At 29.9% G+C, this 24,187-nt stretch overlaps 2 protein-coding genes across 2 annotated transcripts; both read right to left on the reverse strand.

Annotated features, from left to right (window-relative positions):
* Positions 1–4,606: 4,606 nt before the first annotated feature.
* Positions 4,607–15,022, reverse strand: LOC132950931 (uncharacterized). The gene is made up of 6 exons (XM_061022561.1): positions 14,787–15,022; positions 14,517–14,693; positions 13,386–13,470; positions 10,890–11,044; positions 9,420–9,585; positions 4,607–9,339 (listed from the first exon to the last, which is right to left on the reverse strand). Exons 2-6 carry the CDS (start codon positions 14,580–14,582, stop codon positions 9,242–9,244), a joined length of 570 nt encoding a protein of 189 aa, XP_060878544.1. The 5' UTR covers positions 14,583–14,693; positions 14,787–15,022; the 3' UTR covers positions 4,607–9,241.
* Positions 15,023–18,936: 3,914 nt separating this feature from the next.
* On the reverse strand, positions 18,937–20,940 carry LOC132950649 (zinc finger BED domain-containing protein 5-like). The gene is made up of 2 exons (XM_061022171.1): positions 20,921–20,940; positions 18,937–19,756 (listed from the first exon to the last, which is right to left on the reverse strand). Exons 1-2 carry the CDS (start codon positions 20,938–20,940, stop codon positions 18,937–18,939), a joined length of 840 nt encoding a protein of 279 aa, XP_060878154.1.
* Between the last annotated feature and the right edge of the window lie 3,247 nt (positions 20,941–24,187).

Raw genomic sequence — 24,187 nt, forward strand, 5'->3', positions numbered from 1 at the left:
GATAATTCTCGGTTCCTTCGATTCTAAAAGAACCGATATGGATCCAAAGACCAAAATAGTAAGAATTTTCAGTCAAATTTTCATGTATTTATAATTAATTATTTTTGAATTACATCAAAATAAGAAAATTCGTACATTATGAGAAATCGAGTGAATCTCCGATGTTGTAAAAATTAGAACTTCAAAAGCTCATAAAAATTTAATTTGACTTTCTTATACACATTTTTTTTGTTGATAAAGATAGATATAGCCTTATATCGTAAAGAATATAATAGGTATATATATATTAACCTATATAAGAACCTATGTAAAATAATACTATATTTGCGTGTATATTAGGTATATTACCAATATAGGTATATAAATATTTAATACCATATATAATATATATTATATTTATGGTATTTGTGTTGGATATATATTTTGTGCATTAAGCAATTATATTATGTATATAATACCGACTGTTTTTCTAAATTAATGACGTGGAAAAATTGATATTTTTCTAACATTTTTTATTTTTTTTTTACTTTCACCGAAAACCTGCCCTCTGTTGCGTATATCCGGTTTCCGGGCGTATATAAACCCTCTAGCCACACAAGGATTTTAAATGCGTGTTCAGCAGCTGTAACAATCGCGTAAAAACTTTTGTCCGTGTTTAAATCCGTTCCGTAAACATTGGTTATGGTTAATCCTGGTTGGAGCACTTGAGCATTACAATTCGCCGCCAGCAACCCTTTCAGGTCTTTTGAACTACCCTGCCAGCAACGATTCTTCGCCGAAACCGTATATTGTATGTGTTCTTATATACATTATTATTATTTTATACATATAGATCTTTATTGATGAATTCGGACGATGACATGTCCGCTTTACGATTGCATTTGTTAAGCAATCGAATTTTGTACATACATCCCTTCCTCTTTGACACCGTTTTTGGGGTAGGGGTTAATTGTTTAGAACTAAGACTTTCCATTCAACAATCAGTTTTTATTTTTTAGGGTTTGGATTTGTGAAACGAATTATAAAGTATATGTAATGAATACGAAATATAATCGTGGAATTATAAAAGGCGTATACAAGGTGCTGGTATATATATATTATGTAAGTACCTACTACCTACATACAGTTGTATTTTTATAATTATTATTAATTATTAATATTTAAAATACGAATTTACGTCACATATCAAATACATAGGCAATCTTAAATATCAATTAATTTTCCTATTATAAATAAAAGGCAAGCACAACATTTTATGAATTATAATAATGACGTGTTGACACTATCGATTAAAAAAAAAAATGTTTTTAAATTGTAATACAACAAATAAATGGTTATATCATTTCATATTGACATATTTACACGATTTAAACTACATAAAATGTGTATTATCGTTACTGAAAATCAATTAAAATAATTTTATTATTAGACTATCATCATTAATTAATGTGACAAAAATACAATAACAGCATAAAGAGAAGAATAATAAAAACAATTATTATACTGTATTTTTAAAAAGTTTCTTTATACGTACTTTATTATGATGACAATTTTAGGGTTAATACTCGGATTTTATATTAGTTTTGGTTGATAGATTTATTTATTTAAAATCAAACGTTTCCATCACGTTATTTATTGTCGGTATTCGGAGCGAGCGGTTTCCGATAATATGTCGGTATATACCTCCCGTATTCATGTTTTGTCTTCCGTTTAGCCGAGATGCATAGGTACAAATAGAGGGGGGGGGGGCTGGGGAGCTTAGCCCCCTAGAATTTTTATGGCCCCCCTAAAACTAATGATTTCTCTACTATAATTTAAAAGCATCATAAGAGTATCAAGTATAGACCTGAGCTACAACCTACAGTCCCTCCCCCCAAATTTCAAACACTATTTACGCCTATGCCGAGATGGTTACCGACGTCTAACATAAGCGAATAGCTGGTAGCCAGTGTCCTGTAATGGTACTATTTAGGTTCATCTGCTCCCGTGCGTGGAGTGATCGGGCTTTTCGATCATTTTTGATATAGTTTTACTTCACCTTTAAGTGATTTCGATGACGACAAATATTAATAAGGGAGCCCTATAATAGCCCTATAGCTTCGCGCACCGCCATCGTGCGTACAAACGGATACGAGTAAAATCGCGTCTATCACATATTATATTATATACCCAACATGACTCTCTATGCCGCCGTGGCCGCTCTGTTGGTCTATTGCAGACTCTAAAACTATATTATCATTGCACACACACACACACACACACACACACAAACACACATTATATTATAGAGAGATAATATATATCGCCACACTAGCATTTACTCATATTCAGAGCAAATATTAGGACACCTGGAACTGGAGTGAAAAAGTTCTGACGTTACACACTTATTATTACATTTTATGGTACGGTGTGCCGCGTCCCGACAACAGCCCTTTTGTGTGCGTATAGTTGTTTTAGCACGCGATACAATATTGCAATCCAAGTGCTATTAGAGACCCATCGCACGATAAACAATACGCCGTCGGCCGTACATATTATATTTTCTGCTCCCCAATCGAAGCGCGTCCCTCGTCACTATTATATAGACCGCGAACGGCTGAATCAATATAATAGAGCGTAGTCGGTCGGAGCGATATATATATGTATATTATTATTATTATTATTACTATTATTACTATTGTAAACTCGCATTGGTTTCCGGACACAGGATTTCGTTTTCGATTCAGAACGCTGACGAAAATACGTCCCAGAAAACGATATCGGGAAGTGTTTGCATATTATTATACAAAAATTATTTTGCGATATCGTCGTCGAGGCGGTTTCGTATCACATTCGACGGTTTTTGGTGACTTTTTCGGGTGGAAGAAAAATCTCCGCGTCACTGTCCCCACGTGTATTGTGTACTGTGTACACATTATATGGGTGTACGCTAAAAAATACGAATGGCATATATTATAATATAATATTGTGCGTATTATTATGCATAATATTAATAATATGTTTGATTGAAACGTGGCGCTGCGATATTGCAGTCCGCGACGGCGGGGTCCCTGGCCGGACCGCGGGATGCAGCTGCACGGTTATATCGTCGGTCGTATCAAACTTTTATTTAAATGCGATTTGCATTCATTCGAAATGTATATACAATATATATGAGTATAAAAAAAAAGCCCCTTTTATATTTCGCGTATTATACATATTATACCGCAGCTCGATCCCACTTGTTATGCATTCGTGCATCTCACCCCTCGGACCTATGGGCCAGAAAAAAACCACCTGTACCTTTGTGTACGGATTACTCAATTAAAAGGTCTGAAAACACTTCCACCCCGACACGTGGGCGATAAGACCACTTGATAAGAATCGCATGGTTTTCAATCACTCTTGATGGTATTAATAATTATATAGTCGGCTATGACGATTATAAAGCGCATTCGACGAGACGAAAATCCATATTTTTGTTTTTATTACATTTTCTGCTTAACAGAAATAAATAATATTTAAAAAAAAATATGTGCTGTACTATATTCTAATAGAAATTTGTAATTTGTAATAATATATTAAACAGATATTTTCTGTTGAAAAAATACAAATGTAAAATAAATCAGGTCGTTATTGATTTGATTAGATACCTACATCAAGAGTTATAATATTTGAAAGCTTTAAATTTAAGAAATATTGTGTTTCTGGAAAATAGAAAGTAATATATTTAGGTAGGTACCTATAGTGTTTGTCTTAAGTTGTACAGCGAATAATTTATTATTTCTTGTGAGTTTTGCAATGTCGTTAAGAATGTTGTGTTGTACTTAAAATATTGTTATGTATGCATGTCGTATTTGATTACTTTTATTAATGCGGATCCGATGAATAATATATCTAACACATATGGATATGGATACCTATTAATAGTATTAATATCTTATATTCTAAATTTATATGATTATAATCGAGACTGATATTCAATTGGGAGAGTAAATTAGTAGATAATTATTGAATACCTAAAAAATTGGCGTCGAATAAATAGTATATTATAAAAAATTGATTCGCCGCAAACAGAATCTGCTTGTCCCATTTTTATCTTTTAATAATTCTGATTTTAGAAACTTGTAATAGTAGTATGTAAAAGCTATATTTTCAAATATTTCGATTTTTCATACCATTCAACGAGTGTGGCAATATAAATCTATTTTTTTTTCAAACAATAACTGCCTTTTTTGATGTAAATGTTAAACACATATTTTTTTGAAAATGTTGACGCATATTTAATTGAAATTCAAACTAGTAGGTAATTTTTGAGTTATTAAACTCTTTGCAAGTACTAAGGATAACAATTAATAGTTCTTAATAATGGTTTGACATAAAATAAAATATAGCTGGATGTAATATTTAGCCTAGTACTTATCATAGGTACTCCGATACTCGTATAATTTTTAGAAATATTAATTATTAAACTTAAATATTATTAATATTGGGTATATAGTAGATACTATACAATTTTCCACATATATTTTTAGTCTCTACTATGGACTTCTTATACTTTTTAGAACACCAAGATTAAAATTTAGTGACTCAGAAAGTATATACTTAGAAAAAAAAACAACACAGATTTGAATAAAAGCATTATATTAAAAGAAAAGTAATAATAATAATAATAATAATATTTATTAATTGTCCAACAAAAAATATATATACAAGTTAAATTACTATTAGACAATTTTTTTGTTGGATCACCTCCAAAGCCAAAGGCTGTGCTGAAGGTGAGAGTTCATGCAATTACAATATTCAATTTAAAGTTTAGTTTTAAGTTTTTATTTTAAAGTTCGTAGTATGACTGCAGTTCATTACAGTAAGTTCATATTATACAGCGTTTAAGGTAATCAATATTTAAAACATTTACAAGTGTTTCTGCATTCAACAAGTAAACGGACCGACACGATTCCTAATATAATAATAATTATTACACGTACAGTGACTTCATGGGCCACGAGGATTAGACCGCGGCACGTGAATGGACCACGGCGGTGCACGTGCCGCGCGCATAACACTCAAACACACGCGTATACATGAAAGAGGAGGAGACGTCATGATCACATAACATTAACCTAACCTAACATTAACAACAATAATAGCCAATATCCGGAGTTTCAGAGTCGGTGGATTTTAAAACACTTGACACTTGTATTCAAGGTGTGAATTTGGTTTTTTTTCCCATAATATTACGAACGATGAACCTAATATTCTACACTTATTTGCTCACGAAGCGAGTTACATTCAAACCCACGCATCTTATATTCTTATGCATAAAAACCGTCCGTGTCTTTGTACCAAGTACTTGTATATTTTATATTAATAATCAATCGATACGAGTAAGTCGGCGCACCATTATTGTTTTCTCTCTCTGACTTACACGATTTGCTACGTCGAATTTTCGTTTAGCAGAACCAACCCTGTGTTGTTACTTTTAATATTACAGTGAATAATTCGTCTATTATCAATCTTTAAGTTAAGAACATTACCTGTGTCGCTAGTTGAATATTACGACGTTTTACGATGGTTTAATTTGTGTGCAAAGTATATGCATTTTTAAATTATAATATTTTACACGCTCGTAATATGCATACAAACTAAAAAATCCTAAAACAGCCAACTTAGTGACACAGGTAATACTTAAAGTTTGATAGTATATATAGGTGAATTCACTACTTCATTCCAATAGGTACTACAATATTAACAGCATATAGGGTTGGTTCTGCTGAACGTGAATATGATATGTCTCACGTGGGTTAGAGAGGGATAATAAATAGTGCGCCGACATCCATACCAATAATTTTAAGTAACGTTTGTTTTAAGTTTCAGCAAAATTAAAATAACAATTTAAAAAAAAAATGTTGTACACATTGTATAAATGATAATAATATTATAATAATATATGAATCAGTTGTTATTATTCCGTGTAGGTTTTTTTATTGATTTTAAATTTAAACAATCTATTTAGGTGTTATGCCTTAAAAAAATTAATCTTAAAACAGGATTGAAATCCAATGTAAAAAACTTTCACTCTAGCTGTCTTCATACGTTTCTGAAGGATCTATTATAGCTATTACAAATTATACATCAAAATCAAAAACGTCTGCATAAACTTTCGGTCACAACCAGGGCTTGCAAACGTTATAATAACGTTATGATTATAACGTTATATTTGATAAAAAACGATTGAAATTTGTAAACGCAATTATAACGAAAAACGATAAACATAAATAAATAAATAACACAAAACAAAACGTAACGTTTAACAAAATATATGATATATCATTAAACAAAACATAACGCAAAACGGTATATATTGTATTCCATTAAACAAAATAATTAATTTCCAATTATTTAATAATACTTAGTATTATTCAATTATTTATTCGATCCAAGAATTAATTTTATCCCGTATCCGGCCTATCCGGGAGATCCCGTATTAGATTTATTTTAAAATTTAATAAGAAGGTATTAATAGAATAATTTAATTACCAATAGCTAATAATAGTGATACTCTGATAATATTGTACTGTACTATATGTACTACGGTCGGAATTTATACCATTCAAGTTATTCAACTATTGTGTTCGGTGATCAGTTTGCTCAGATTTGTTCAGTCGTCAGTGTTTGTGTAATTGTATATTTTATATTTATTATTTTATAATAAAGTCCTTAGAGCCTAGGCAATTTATTAAATTCAATAATACATTATCACTTATAACTTAAGATTAATTATCATCATACTGTTTTATCATTTATTTTGTTTCCATTTCTTTACGAACTATGTATGTATATTGTAATTTAATCTGTATCACTGTACTCTATATTTTGTAAATAATATGTAATTGGGTTATCTAACCCATTTAATTAAATAAATAAAATTACACAATACCTACTTAAAACTCAGAATAGGGAAATTATGTCCCCAAAAAAGGTCATAGTCATATACTTTTTAATTGCGGCCTGTGTACTTTTAAAACAGGTATCTAAATGCTTTTAAATATTAAATAACGATAAACGCAACAATTGTATAACGTTTTAATTATGAATAACGTTAAACGCAAAAATTGTATAACGTTTTAATTCTGAATAACGATAAACACAAAAGTTGAATAACGTTTAAATTTTGAATAACGATAAACTCAAAATTTGTATAACGTTTTGATTGTAAATAACGTAAAACAATATTTTTTTTTCAAATGCAAGCCCTGGTCACAACAATAATATGATAGAACTTGTGAATAATATATAATAATAATTCGCGATAAGTATTTATCCCACCAATAATATTATATATTATACATTTAATGAGGAACGCGTTCTATTCTGAGCGGTGTTTTTGATTAAAATATAAAACTGTGTAGGTACTATAGGTAGGTACATAATATCATAGACTTATAATATCTATGCATAATATACGCTTTATTCATATTTTTATAATAATATATAATTGTTTAACGTTTAAACGGTGGCAACGTGTAATATTGTTATTTAATTAAAAACCAAAAAAACCGTATGTTCGTACACGCGTGACGGGTTCGTCGATAGAATAACAATATCATATTAGATAATCTTGATTTAGTGTAACATAATATAATATAATATATACGATGTACCGTAATATAATAATATATCGCCGCCGAAGACAAACCAGCCGATGACCGGAACCCTTCCGGATTTTCCGGACCGTGCGCTAATAGGATATTGAACGGGCGAGCTCGAGGGGGGAGGGTGCACGGATGGGGACGCGATTTCGGTCTGCGGCTAATAATACGAAACGTACGAAAAAAAAAAAAATAAAAGATAAAAACCATCCCCAGTGCGCCCAAAACGGTCGCGGACGCGTTACGGGCCGCACACGCACGCCGTCCACACTCTGACCACCCCTGCGGGGCTCGCGGGTCGCGCAGTATATGCATTTTAGATGGGGGGGGGGGGGCGAGCTGGCTTTACGCGTACACACATCATATACGTATATTATATTGTCGATGCGTATCGAATCGCGCGCGGAACGAAAGCTTTTGTGGCGGGTTTTCACAATGCGAATTACGTACGGTTGCAGCACCTGTTCGCGGGCCGCCCCGCCATTACTCATTATTGCTCGTGTGTATATACAAGTCATATTAATAATATAATGTCGGTTCGGTTTTGATTGAAATTTCGTCGGCCGCGTCTTTTCCAAAAAGGGTTGCGCGCGCGATACGCACACTCTCGGCGCGACGGTCGGTAGAATACACGTCACGCGTGCATGTGAGCGGCCAGCACGGGCGCCGGGTTTTCCAATTTTCACGGCGTGCCCGACTCGTATTTAACTCGTAGGTGAAATAAAAAAAAAAAAGTGGGTAAGCGAATGTCGCTCTGCTGTACAGTAGGTTACGAGAGTGGGCCAATTCAATGGGAGGTATTAAATTTGAATCCAATGATAATATAATATCATTGCAGTATACACGAAAAATGGTTCTGAGCGAAGGCGGTCAGTCAGTCTAGGATATTTTATATTATATTTATATATTGTTACTACTGATTATTGTAATATTACAAAAAAATAACTAAAATCATTATTATTTTTTGGCTATTTCCTATGTGATTTCGTTCAAATTTAAACTTAAAACAACTATAAAAAAACAATGTTATGTATATTTTTAGATTTTTTGCTTCCAAAATGAACTACTTGCGTGGAACCTTGTTTTAAATTTTCAATGGTAGCTATAAAAGTAGAAAATTTTATACATTTTTAACTACAAAATCATCTTAAATTTTAAAATTTGATATATTTTGTAAAAATTTGAACTTAAAATGCTAATAAAAAAGTGTATTTTTAATATTTTTAACTGTTATTGTAACAATATAGCAGGAGCCTTGTATTAAAGTTTCACACTTTTTGATCCAACAGAGAAATTGAAAATATCCGTTAACAACTCAGAATCTAAAATATGTAATAAACATTTTTAAATACGTAGGTAGTAAAGAAAGAAAAATGTTGATCATTGTAAAGTAAAACAATAATTGTAAACCATAATAATATAAAAGTTTTTTAAATTTTAATATTAAAACTACGACGATTTGGTCTTAACGCTTGACTAATATTAACTTCGTTATTATTTAATAGTACCATGATGTATTTGTTTAAGGAAGTTATAAAATCTAAAATACGAGAAAGTTGATTGAAATTTTATTTGATTCGTCGATTGTAGTTGCCCAATTCTCTGATATTTTAGATATTTAAAGTTATGCATTTTTGTTTACGGCGATTAGCAGAATTATTAAACTCTTTGTTGAACTTTCTCACAACGTTGATTTCTATCATTAGAACTATAAAAATGTAACAATTATATTTGACATTAATTAGTTGTTATGACAATCATAATATTATACTTAAACAACAAACTTACCTATAATTGTAATCCCAAGTTTTAAAGGTATATAATAATATATATTATTATCATCTGAAGAACAGGTACGACCTTTAAACAAAAATCCAACGAAGGTTACAACGGAAATCACAAAGAAATCTATATGCCAACGTAGCCACGACTTCACTTTATTTTCATCTGTGGGCTAAAAATAATATCAATATTTTAGAATTATTAATTTTTTCTATGCAATCTTATTCTTATATTAGTTTTTAAATATAATCTAATGAAATAACTACCTAATAAGTGATAACGAGAATTTTTTTAGAATCTTAATTTAATAAATTGTATTAAAAAAAGAATCGGGGATGTAACTTTGCTATGTGATTGATTTTCAGACACCTATAATTATAATTTCATAGAAATAGGATATTAAATATTTGCAGAATCAGCTTTAAAAGTAGACCGAAAAGTGAAGGATTAAGTCACAACAAATTTTTTATGATAATCATCTTTATTTCATCTGAGGTCTCATAACACTATATTTTATGATAATTTTATTATTGTAATCTATAATCTTATTCTTAAAGGTAATAAATAAATCAAATTTAAAACTATATCGTAAAAAAACCTAGGAACTCGCTTCGCTGTATGATAAATTTCTAGTGTACCTTATCAGTTATCATTGAGTAGGTCAAGCTACTTTATGAATGTGTTAAATTTGAACGTCAATATAAACCATTCACAACAATCAAAAAACGAATTCGATGCACAAGTAATGCCAGGCTATATTTATAATTAATTTATTAACAATAATTAAAATTAAACTATTAATAAATGTATTTATTATTATATATTTGCGTAAATAAAAATACTTTTGGCATATTTATCAATTTGCCACGTAAGTAGTATACACAGGGTCCCCGTTGTACCTGGAGTATAGGGGCCCGTTAAAATAAATTTGTAATTTCGTTTTATATTAAATAATATTTTATGATATAAATGTAGGTATATTATAAATGATAATCGTGTATAACACTCGTAGAATACGCTTGGAATGGGTTGTATTTTATTGAAAGTTTTGTATAGGGCCCACAAAAAAATTATAGTTTTACTCAAACGTTTTATACTTTAAAAAATGTCATTGTCATTATTTTTGAACTGCTCTTTTAACAACTTATGAGAAACCTTGTATTCAATTTTCAAGTTTTTGACAAAGTGAAAAATTATTTATCGACAATAATTTCAAATAAAATCGAAAATTCCTCATGCCTATAAATAGCTTAAAAAGACTAACTTTGTTTTGAAAATGTTATCATGTATAGACTATGATAAAATTTTCATTATTAAATAATGAAAATTTCCTAGTAGGTACTACCTAGTATCTTTAATAGTTAAATTGTGACTACAGTCACCAAATAGTTACGCAAGGCGCTGATAGATAAATGATAATGTCAAGGTATTCGTTTAATATTAAAAAATATAATTACTAAAAATGTTATTATTTACTATATCTGTAGATCTTAAGCCATTGTTAACAAAAATCATTTTTATCAAAAACGCCACAAACAGGCAAATAAAAATAAAAATCCTCCATTCTGTCGTGACCACCGATGTTTGTTTTTCAACTGAATAATACATTTCACACGTTTTTTTCCATTTATCTGTAAGAATATAAAGCAAACATACATTATAATTTGAATTCATTAAAAACAATATACTTTTTACTCTTTTTTCAAAGTTTTAAATTTATTTTTAATGACAACATTAAACATTGATTTCACATTATTCCAGATACTAGAATATATTTCAAAATATTTCGTCATATAAAAACCAAATTTAAAATGAGCACCTACTTTATGATATATACAAATATTTATGATGCTCGTTTGTCATAATATAAGTTAGATATTGCATCGATAACACAATACCACGAGCTGAAAGAGAATTTATTTTCATAATATTTAAGTGTTCGATTATTGATTAGTAAATTACATTTTCAATTGAAGGTCCTATACTCGTGTGTCTTTGATAAGGGACAATATTTAGGCAATATCCAATGTCCCTGCCCATTGCATTATTTTGTCACTGATGATTAGTTTAATATAGCGTGAGTGTGATTGTATACGAGTGCTGGGCTATCTGCAGTTGTCAACTTATGTCTCAATCCCGGTGACGGAAATTACGATTTTATATATATTATATTCGATAAGTGATAACCCTGGTGCGTAAAATAGTGTGGCTCCGCAAACGTAATTTCCGCCACTGGAATTGATGCATTAGTTGGTCTATTGCTGCTGCCACTTGTGCACACATGTCAAATTGTCAATGACACCGCCTACAAAAAATGAAAAGCGCCAAAAAACAGGAAAATATCCGGGAATAACTCTCACGCATTGTAGAGTGGTCTGATTTGATTAATTTTTTTTTCACTACTGCCGCGGCGATCGTAGATTGGATTTAAGGTTTACTTGATTAATAAGTAAGTTGATTAATTAGTAAGTAAGTAGTTGTTCACCACTGCATAAGACACTGATAAAAAATGTGCAACAGTATACCTTGATCTAGCTAAAGCTTTCCACACAGTGGACCACAACATACTATTGTCAAAACTAGTTGGTATTATAGAAATCGAAAATGCTGCATTAAAACTCCTTAAGTCGTATCTGTCCTTACGCCCCCAATTCGTAAAAATTAACAATACACTGAGTTCACGTCGGATAATTAAATGTGTCTTGACATCTTTATCCCCTCTTCTTTTTGATATTCAAATAAATAATATTAACTCACTGCCCTTAAGAGGGAATCTAGTATGCTTTGCTGATGACACAGCCCTAATAGTGACTGGAGACTCCTAGCTGGAACTACGTCCTTCAAAAAATTCAAAATGATATTAATGTCATACAAACCGGGTTATTGGAAAATAATCTATTCCTAAATATTGAAAAACGTTTACGTTTCCACATGAAATTCCGACTCTCTTAATATAACCCATATTACATTGCACTCGAGCGGCTGTCATAGTATTAACTCATGTACATGTGGAAATAAAATAACCATCAGCACATCTGTAAAATACTAAGGATAGAAATGAGTAGAAATGAATAAATGGACAGAATATAATACAAATCTGCTAGTAACCAAATTACGTACAACTCATTTATACCTTTAACCATCTAAAACGCATACTAAACTTTTCCCAAGCTAAAAGTGTATATAAATAGCCTTAGTCGAACCACTGTTAACCTACAGAATAATTACCTGGGGAAATGCATGCAATTCAAACCTTAAACAACACCAAACCACTCAAAACAACATATTAAGAAGTACTTATATTAAATAAAAATAGATACTTTCCTAATATAAACTTATACTCAAAATTCGAGGTATTTAATAAACTTCCCCCAGAATTACGCCATCTAAATTTTAAAGACTTTAAATTACACCGATCATTATTATTTTGAAAGAATAAAAAAAAATATGTAAAAAGAGTTAATTTTTAAAAATTGGATAAAAATATTAGGTTTTGGTTAAAAATTAGTGATCATGAGTAATTTAATACTGTTGATATCGATTGGTTTGTAATATTATAAAATTATGTAGAAAATAACTTTTGTTAATTTAAAAATCGTGGTCATAATCTAGAAATCACTGTTAATGTTATAATAATATTATAAAAAGTCACATAACATCCTCGTAGATTAATTTTCTGTTTTTAAATAACACAAAAATACCTATAGGGTAGTTATTAAGCTAAAATTGTATATCATCTGTGAAGAAAATTTTTAGAAATAGGAAATAGGATTTAATAATAAAAAATAAAATACCATGGGAGGATCTTATAATATGTAATTGTTCAATGATTACGACGATCACACTTAATTATTATAGAGCTACGCGAAATTTCAAACCCTGAACGGTTTGAAACTGATTATATTATTTTACTAAAGCAACTTGAGTATATACGAGTTATTTAAGTGTAAAATGAATGTATTTTATACATACCACGTTTGCAATAAGGGTAACCAATTGCAGTTACCAACGGTAATAGGCACATTATTAATATACCCGTTATAAAATAAAGACATATCTGAAAAAAATCATTTTCACACATTTTTATAAATTTGAAAAATGTAGGTACATAAGATTATTATTAAACACAAATTTGCCGTGTTGTCTGTGTATCAGTGGCGCCGAAACCAAAAAAATCAGGTAGGGCAAACTTTTAAAACTATGAAACATCACCACCCCATCCCATGATCAATAATATTTGACGTTTACAAAAAATATTTGATATTACAAAGGTATAATATCCCTACACAGCACATTATTTTATTAAACCATATCAGTAGTAATCATACAAACTTTGATAAACTTTATTATTTTAAATTAAAATTATAATAACATAATAGAATAATAGTAGGCACAAAAAACTTAAATTTTTTAGTACATTAAACATTTATTTAGCACAGAGCTTTTGCCTGCCATAGAAATAATTATATTTTCGTTTAAGATCGACCGTCGGCCCTCACCACTCGGCACAATTCGACGTTTCACGAATAATAATATTATATTGATAATTCTATTTTCGTACAAAAATATCCACTCGTAACGAATTTTTTCGCTACATGTTAACACTGGCTAAGCCACTTAAACATATGGACCATAATAACCAAACCATAGATAAGTATATTATATAGCAAACATTGACAACAAAATTAATGATATAATAATATTATCATCGTATACCTATGTATATATCTATTAACTATAATATTATTGTGGTTTTAGGCTTTAGGCTACATAAATAAGTCTACCTAAATACTAAAGACTTAATTATAAACTATTTTTATTTATAATTTACTATAACTTATAATAAACTCGCTGACCCAACCACTGCACCACCCACCCCCCACCAAAATAGTATGAGGTAGGGCAGATGCTCTACCTGAATATAGGGTTCGGCGCCACTGCTGTGTATAATATATACCATATAGAGAAAGGGAGAGAGACACACAGATACAAGTAATTCGCTATATTCCATGTGTGGAATATGTGTGCTAGACAGAGTGATAGAGAAGTGAGAACAATTTGTGCGGAAATTACGAACAATATTATTATAGCTTTTATACATACCTTGTTTATAATGCCAATCACCCTACATCGATTCCACAGGACCGTCAGTGCTTCGTTAGACACCATCGGTCCTTGCGTCGGTTGCACGTCTAGGTGTAATGCGTTGAGTATACATTCAATTTTTTTTTCGTTTGTAATGGAAATTTCGTCACAATATTATTTAAGAACTTAAATGCCCTAAATATTTGTGTATTGTAGTATAATATGTACCTTAAATCCAGTGTATTTACCACAAAGGTCTACAAACAGAATACATCTGTTACGACTTACCTATAATCGCACCACGTATAGTCGCAATTGATCCGCAGCTATGTAAGCTATGAGACTGTAATAGGTATACTTACTGCGTGGTCGCGTGGTTACCCGTTCATTATAACTTATAAGCATAGTTTATGGTAAAGTGACGCTGAATCAGCACTTCTGGTGACGCGTTAAATACTTAAATATTATGGTGGCAGGAACTGGCACGCTGATAACCATAACTGTAGGTACCTAATACAGTAATACACCTATTCTACTCGGCACTCGAAACCAAATTTATCACAACATTTTAGAGTTAAAACATTAACTTATCAACAATGATTAATGGCAGTGTATACAGCTTGTAGATATTATGTTTGCTCAATAGTTATAGGTAACGAATACATTATTATTTGAACTGTTATTATTTGTATAGTGTTCTTTGTTAATTTTAATATTTACAATGTAAATAAAGTACAAAATATTTTTAAAAATGAAGGGGGATAACTAACATGCTTGGTAAATCCAACGTGTATATTAAGTATCTGTATTATAATATTATATGTATAGTTAGGGTTTTAAAATTTCATGAAATTTATTTTCTTGAAATATTTCATTTTGATGAAAAATAAAAATAAAATGCTTATTATACCTAAAAGTTTATAGTCGTCAACTTCTAATATTTTTAAAAGTTGGTTTATTATATGAAACAAAAAAAATATGTAACATATTTACATATAATTTATAAGTTGTGTAACAAATCTATAATAGTTATAACAAACTATATGATCTAAGTATTAAATAATGAACTCAGAGCATCTTCACATCACTCAGCCACATATACCTACACACATATTATACGACTTTTGTACACTTTATAATTACTGAAAATACACTATTATTTCATTCATTGTTGGAATTGACTTCAACTCTATTTCAAACCATTATCTTTTGGATCGCTGATATACAACAATATTTTAAAACTCGTGTAAAAAAATGTTTTTATTCTCAAAATAATGCCAGGAATATTTTTCAGCACTATAAAATATAGAATATACAAATATGAAATAATAAATCAACAAAAATAATACGTTTTTCTTTAATTCTAAGGGGGTAATCAATTTATTGTTTCTAATTATTTATAACCGAACACGTTTTTTAAGAAGAAAAAATATTTTTAATAATTTTATTGAAATATTTCAAGAACAGTAAAATTTTCAATTTTTGAAATATTTCAATTGAAAAATTTCAAGTGCTATATTTCAAATTTAAACCCTATGTATAATAATAGAAATATAAAAATATATTATACCTATATATATTTATTTTTATTTTTTAGTATAGCTGAATTACCCGTCGTTGCCAGGAAAAATAATTCTGATTGTCCAACTTCTTTTGGGTGTAACACGCTATGGAAGCAATGTATTTTTAAGTGTAAATTATATTATATTTTAATGTATAGGACTACAGCCATCTCGACCGGCGTTGTCCGTGAAATTCACGGCAGTATATTAAAAGGGTAGGTTATCTACAGTAGATCGCAGTAGGTTACTTGCAGTGGACCCAGTGTGGTTTGTACGTAAGTGTATAATTTAACTCTAAAGTATCAAAGTTTTACCAAGTTAATCGTTTTTACTTAATTCAACCTACGGCAGATTAATTCAATTAATACAAAATCTTAACCTAACCTAACCGTACTAAAATCCGATGAATGAAAAAAAACCAAACATTCGTATGTACCTGTAAATAAAGAAGAAAAATAAGAAAAAAAAATGTCAAATTAATGTAAAAAATTGGTCCACCGAACCCGTGATTCGAACTTGGGACATCCTGTACTAAAATACATATAAGTGCACTGCGCCAACAGGTTTTAAAAATAATAATAATAATAAAATCCAATAGCAACCATTAACAAACAAAAATTGTCATCGTAAATATCAAAATCCCTGTTTGTACACCTTCCCGAGTTGGACTTCTAATTTACCCTTTTTAAATTAGCCTATCTTTTCTCCAGAGGTCTAATCTATCTCTGTACCATATTTCATCGCAATTGGTCCAGAAAATTAGGAATGCATAAAGGACAGACAGACAGACAAACAAACAATCGTTTTAGATTCTGAGCGGAACGAGGGAAGCTAGTGGTTTTACAATGATGTTTATTTTTTCTTTTCTCTTGAAAACAAAATGTCTATCAGAAGTAGCGCTTCGATTTCTACATAATAAGTATCTTGTATTTTGGCAAATTGGATCAAGATGGTACTTGAGAGAGGTCATTTTTTCGGTTTTCTCCTATAGTTTTTTAACACCACGGGAAGAACCACTAAAATACCTTATTGCTAAGCTATTTTTTTTTCTACATCACTATAGAAACGAATACAATTTTGAAATATAACCGCTAAAAATTGTATGAATTTATATTTTGTTTAATTTAATTTACTATTGAACACATAAACATAATTTATGAATCTAACTTCAAATTATATAATATTATTCATTAAACATACTAATTTCTAAATACAAAATGTACCTACATGGCTAAATATTATACAAATCAACATAGTACCTACTACCTACATATTATAGGCACCTACATTATAGGTACCTAAGTAGGTACATTCTTTACCGTACACACGCGTGACTCCGCCTGGGTGACTTATCGGGAGTGTGTGGGAGCTATATTTATTTTACGGTCGTCAGTCACGAATGAACGATAATATAATACTATACTATATTAAAATATAATATGTTTGATACGTGTCCCAATATTATGCCATAAGATAAATAAATAATAATTGTTTTCCCGTTCCAACACGAGATTTTCGTTATCAGCTCTTATCGTTAGTATATTATTTTATAGTTATTACTCATTGCGACGGGTAACATCGAGTAGGGCATACCTAAGTTGTTTCCTTAAAAACGTATGACGCAAGGTGTCGACCATTGTGTATGCCATTCCAGTTTAACGAAAAAATAGGATGTTATAACTGACGGTTGCAAGCTGTGGAGTAGTGATACGATTTTTCCCACGAAAGTTGCACAAAAATGTTTGTTCGGTTAAAGTAAAAAAAAAAAAATTATTACAATATCGCCAACGTAGACGATATGCTGTAACTGATAAAATAATCTATAAAATATAACCGTGTGTCAGTCATTATTCTAAATACTATTTATAACTTAATTAATAATTAATATAACAAACAAAATGTATATTATATGTTTATTATCCGGGTGGCTGAAGTAGATACTATATTATAATATTATCATACATATTATGATGTCTGTACTTTTTTTCATAGACATGATTTTTAAACTATTAATAATTCAGCTTTATAAATTAAGCCCGATACTCGGATTTACGGACTGAATCCTCGAATCCGGATTTACGGATTGAATCCTCGAATCCGGATTTACGGATTGAATCCTCGAATCCGTATTTACTAATTAAATCCGCGAATCCGGTCAAGACGGATTGATTCCGTCAATCCGGATTCTATATTTCAATCCGTAGTCCGGATTAGGCCAGCCAATGTCCAGCACTACTAAATAGTAGATGGAGAATTTATGTAAAAAAAAATACCGTTCAATTCTACGGTAAATTTACCAATAATGTGGTAAAAATTGTAAAATAGCTAAATCTTAGAGCCATTGTTATTTTTTACTATTAGACATAAGTAAATACGATTTGTATTAGGTACTAATGTTGTATACTTACTTGTTAAATCTATTTCTTTCTAGTTTGTAATAATAACAATAATTAACAAAAAATGCATCTGAAATTATATATAATTTATTTATAATTTTTCTGTATTAGACATTAGTAATTAGTACATTTTATGAAAGTTATTTATAGTTTAGTTATTCATATTACAATTAATAACTAAGTATTCTTATTTCATAAAATGTACTAATTACTAATGTCTAATACAGAACAATTATAAATAAATTATATATAATTTCAGATACATGTTTTGTTAAGTCTAAAGACTTAACTTTTGTATTAATAATAGTATATATTATCAATATCACATTATCTGCCTTCTTGGTATCTGCGATCTCCCTATATTAAATGTTTCCTAATTACCTACTGATATTTAATGTTCTAGTACAGCGGTTCCCAACCTTTTTAGTCGGCGGTGCCCTTTTGTTGTTCCAAATTTAGTTAGGTGCCCCTCTTTGAATATTATGAAAAACATGATAAATTTGAAACCCCTGTCGTATTAGATAGAAGTGGTTTACAAAATAAAAGATCTTCTTCAAAAGAGTTAATGTTTACGTAACGAACGAACACCAATAGTACAGCAAGACCAGCAATATCGGTTGATTCGTCCATTTGTAGTGCGAATTTTGTGTATTTAATACGAGAGACAAGTGTTTCTGATACGTTGCTAGCCAAATCTTTAATTCGCCGTGCAACAGTATTATTTGACAAAGGAATTATGGATAAATGTTTGGCAGATTTGTCATCAAGCATACAAGTTACTATATCAATAACACATGGTTTTATGAGGGTCTCCGCAATGGTATGAGCTTCGCCTTTTTGAGCTATACGGTAACTCACCATGTAGGAAGCTTTCAATGCGTTTTCATTATCGGTTAGAACGTGCTTTTTTATTTTTTTTTTAACAGCCAATAGTTCAGAGCGCTTTCGTTTGAAAAAATCGAGTGGTTTCCCATTATGATCTGTGTGGACCTTTTCATAATGACGACGTAATTTTCCGGGATACATAGAACTGTTAGGAAAAACTTTTGAACAAATTACGCACTGTGGCTGGCCATCGTTTGTTTCTATGAACCCCATCTCCAAATAACTTTCATCGTATTTACGTTTTTTGGACGTTCTTGGGGCAGAGTCACCAGTATTGGGCGGTAGTGTACTACTCATACCTTGAGAAGTAGGACTATTATCATTAACTCCGTTTTCGTTGGTTATGCTTTCTTCTATATTAGAACAAGATGACTCCGTAGCAGGCGTCTTATTAATAGACCCACTTTTCAACCAACTGTTTAAAACAAAAACAAACGTATGTACAGAAAAAAATAGTTTACGAAAATACGTGTTAACGCGTAAAATGTCGATCACAGACTGAAAGTAAATGCTCAACTGGTTTGGTATAATAATAATTCCGAAAATATACGAGTGATACAATTCAATTTAATGAACGTCGGAAATTCGAAGAAGTCGTGCGTGTATATTGTATATAATGTTATCTGAATTTACCGATTCGATAGCACCGATTAGAAACACTGTATTAAATATATCGAGTGTACTAAGTAATTTCATACGTAAAACATTTTTTTTTTAACTACAATAAATTGTAAATATATTTTATATTATATTATATCATATTTAATATTTTTTTTCACTCTTACACTCTCGAGCCGCGGTGCCCCTGAAATAAGCTGGCGGTGCACAGGTTGGGAACCGCTGTTCTAGTATATAGTAGGGGCGGCAGAATATTAATACTATAGTCTATAGCAAACTATATAAACAATAACAAGTATATCAATATTACAAATGATTATATCACAGTATCAGTTGATAAAAAAGATCTCTTTACGATTTAACTAGGCGTTTTTGATTTCATTTGATTAGAGGGGCCACACAACATTTTTTCCTGGTAAAAAATAATTTATCGGTAAAAAAAAATTGGTAAATATATAATTTACCGGTAAAAATTTACCTGGTCAATTTACAGCACTCACATCTCTACTAAATAGTAAATGTATTCAATTTCAGAGTGATTTAATTTTAAAAGAATTACATTTTTTTAAAGATCATATTATATTTTAATTTTATTATAATGGTTGTTTTTTGGATTTGTGACATTTCTTGAAGGGCCCTCTATAACGTCATATGGGCCCGCGGCGAGTTGCCCGTCATGCCACCCTATCGGTACGCCACTGGTTCTGTTACAGAAATGATTATACCTAACCAGAATAAGCTAAAAAAATAATAACAAAATATATACTATGCAACAAGCTTCTGCTTAACAGCTATTATACTTTATAATTTATTTAACTATACGAAAATATTATTACTAATTATTAGTACTACCTATTTACCAAGAAAATGGTTTTCAACAATATCGTTATTGTTTATCGTCGACGAGGATCGATGACGGTATGGGATATCCAATTATCCAAACATAGTTTTAATCTAATACCTCTGTAGAGAAAAATTCATTGTTGTGATGGAACTATCACTAAAAATGAACTAACATGACTGATCAGATTTTTGATTATAACAAATTATATTAGAACTAAATAGGATTTTTTTTGTATTACTCAAATACTTAACTTTTTATAGTATTTGAGAGGTACCTATTTTAAATAATTAATTTTAAATGGATTTGAGTAATTACTTGAATACTTTTTAAAAGTATTTCTTACAACATTGGTATTATTTATATGATTTAAGTAGCAATGTATATAATAATTACGGTACAACTCGCAGGGTGAGCCACGTTCGAACCCTTCATGTCCAAACTTTCATCAAATTCACTTAATGGCAATCCAATGCACCGCCTGAAACGTCTATGGTGCACATGTTTGCTTCAGTGTAAATACAAGACATAAATAATTAAGGAAAACAAATAAATAAATCACGTAGAGTTCTATCAATGGAATAATTATGCATCCTCCTCATGCAAATATCGAATGAAATGTACCAAATGACTAAATGTCATTAATCATTATCATTTTGTGCGTTAAACAGCTGATAGTGAAAAACAATCGGTTTCCATGGCCACAGGGATAACATCATAATTTTGAAATATTTATATTATATTTATCACATTCATAAGTTTTTGCACGTTATGCGTTATGCGAATTATTATATATTTAAGTTAGAATCGCCAATGTTCTCGGACCCACAGCTCACGGTGGCCTGACACATAATATCATATAAAATGAATGTACCTACGTTGGATAGGAAGTGCTGAAACAATTGAAACCACATTTTACACCCATAGGCAATATATTTTGTATGGTGTAATCATAATAATATTTTTATATTATTATATTATTATTACATAATTACGCTAGCTGGGATATTGGCTACAATATTTGTCATAATGTAGTGCGTTGTTAAGACAATATACCTAGTGGTTTCAGTTAATATTAATACAAAAAGAGATTTTGGTAATTTAAAAATAATTTTTTCATCGCTGAGATTCTAAAAACGTTTTTTACAGATAAAATAAATAGGTATTCTTAAGTACTATACATAATATCAATAAAAATTATGTGAACAATTTAATATTTATCTATCGACATTCTAGAACGGTAATTAAAACGGTGCATTTTGGACGCTGCGGAATAGTAAAAAGTAACAAAAGAAACAGCAAAATATAGGATATTTGAGGTGTAATCGATATCGAATATTTCAAGGAAACAAACCAAAAAGGATTGAAATTCTAAAAAATTGGTAAGTAAATATTTTGAATGCTAACCCGATTGATAGTACAAATGCCAAATATTAAAAAAAATTGAGTACTCGACTTGTATTCGAAAAAAGGATCGAGTACTGGGATTTGCTTGAGTATTTTAAATTGTACTAGAAATAGATTTTCAAACATTTTTAAATTTTCTTTCATACAAACTTACTCTGACACTTACTAACGTGAACAAAATGGAAACTATCAAGTATCACCTTCCTGGTATTCTTATCAGAAGTGTTTATGTTTTTTCAGTTATTTATAGTTTTAACATCGCCTGGTATCGAGTACTCGATGCGAGGCAAGGACTCGACGCAAGGCAAGGACTCGACAGGTCTAAAAAAATGTTTCCAAAGTCATGTGCTACATAGGTAGGTTATGGTAGGCTACATATTGCTATAGCCCTATATAATATGTAATACGTAAGTGTTTTTAACTTTTTTTTATCATAGTTATGTAATGATATACTCACACATCATTGTAATAAGTAAACTTAAATATAATAAATAATTTTTTTTTAGATTCTGAGTGGAACGATGAATGTATTGATTCTACAATGATGTGTGTTTTTTTTTTATTTTTTATTTTTTTTATTTTTGTGTCCGTCATCACCTTTTAGGACAGTAAAAAAGCTTGGATTTTCTTCAACAGTAACTTTTCTGATAGGAAAATGAATCTAGTTGGTACTTTGTGGGGGGGGGGGGGTCAAATTATTTCTCAGTTGTTTTCAAAAGCGACGTGAAGAACAAAAGAAAAATTAAGGAAAAACGGGAATTTTTACGCAAAATCTGTTTTCGAGAAGATCGATTTTGGTTTTTGGTGTAACTCTAAAACAAATGACTGTAGGGACATGAAATGTTGACTGAATGTTTATAATTGCATTTCCTATACACCATAACATTTTCCAAATATAATATAATATAATATAATTGATATTTATATAGAAAAAAAAACTGAAAAAAATGGATATTGACAATGTCCGTAAACAGCTCAAAAAGAGTCAAATATTTTCAAAATTTTATGGTGTATAGAAAATTCTAATATAAACATTCAGTCAAAATTTCATGTCCCTACGGTCATTTGTTTGAGAGTTACACCAAAAACCAAAATCGATTTTCTCGAAAACAGATTTTGCGTAAAAATTCCCGTTTTTCCTTAATTTTTCTTTTGTTTTTCACGTCGCTTTTGAAAACTACTGTGAAATTTTTATGTTTGATCCCCCAAAGTATCAACTAGATTCACTTTCCTATCAGAAAAGTTACTGTTGAAGAAAATCCAAGCATTTTTACTGTCCTAAAAGGTGATGACAGACACGAAAATAAAAAAATAAATAAAAAAAAAAACACTTATCATTGTAAAATCAATACATTCATCGTTTCGCTTAGAATCTTAAATAATATAATATTAATATAAGATTTTTTTATCCTATTAACATATTTTTTAATTTAACTAGGTTTTTTTTTATATTAATATTTGATTATTTATTAATTATCAATTTTTATTTAACTGATTTTTTATCCTATTTAGGTTTTTAGATTTTAAGTTTTTTTTCTACTAAAGTTTTTTAATTTTAATAACTTTTTTTTTATTAAAATTACATTTTATTCAATATTAATTTTTATTTAGCTGATTTTTGATCTTATATTATGTTTTTTTTTAAATTTTACTAGGCTTTTTTATTAATTTTGGACCAATATCTTTTTGGGAATAAATTAGGGAGGAATGTTTTACAAATTGTAAATTCTTGCTTACAAATACTTACAAATTGCGCAGGACGATTATTAGAACAGTCAAAATTCAAGGAGCTCGATTAAGCACGGCTAACTTCTTTTTGGGATTATTAATGGAGAGATGACTTACAAATTTTAAATTCGTTCTTATAAATTTAATAAATAATCAAATATTAATAAAAAAAGCCTAGTTAAATTAAAAAAATATGTTAATAGGATAAAAAAATCTTATATTAATATTATATTATTATTTTTATGTATTCAT

The sequence above is a fragment of the Metopolophium dirhodum genome, chromosome 8 (assembly GCF_019925205.1).
Source record: "Metopolophium dirhodum isolate CAU chromosome 8, ASM1992520v1, whole genome shotgun sequence".
In the NCBI taxonomy this organism is placed as follows: domain Eukaryota; kingdom Metazoa; phylum Arthropoda; class Insecta; order Hemiptera; family Aphididae; genus Metopolophium; species Metopolophium dirhodum.

What these genes read in the sequence shown, in the direction of transcription:
- LOC132950931 (XM_061022561.1), bottom strand. Translation starts at nt 14,582, where the DNA reads ATGGTGTCTAACGAAGCACTGACGGTCCTGTGGAATCGATGTAGGGTG. An exon ending in TGATTGGCATTATAAACAAG is followed by an intron (nt 13,471 to 14,516) that starts GTATGTATAAAA and finishes GATTTTTTTCAG; the next exon opens with ATATGTCTTTATTTTATAAC. An exon ending in TTACCCTTATTGCAAACGTG is followed by an intron (nt 11,045 to 13,385) that starts GTATGTATAAAA and finishes ATATTCTTACAG; the next exon opens with ATAAATGGAAAAAAACGTGT.
- LOC132950649 (XM_061022171.1), bottom strand. Translation starts at nt 20,940, where the DNA reads ATGAATTTTTCTCTACAGAG. An exon ending in ATGAATTTTTCTCTACAGAG is followed by an intron (nt 19,757 to 20,920) that starts GTATTAGATTAA and finishes TGTTTTAAACAG; the next exon opens with TTGGTTGAAAAGTGGGTCTA.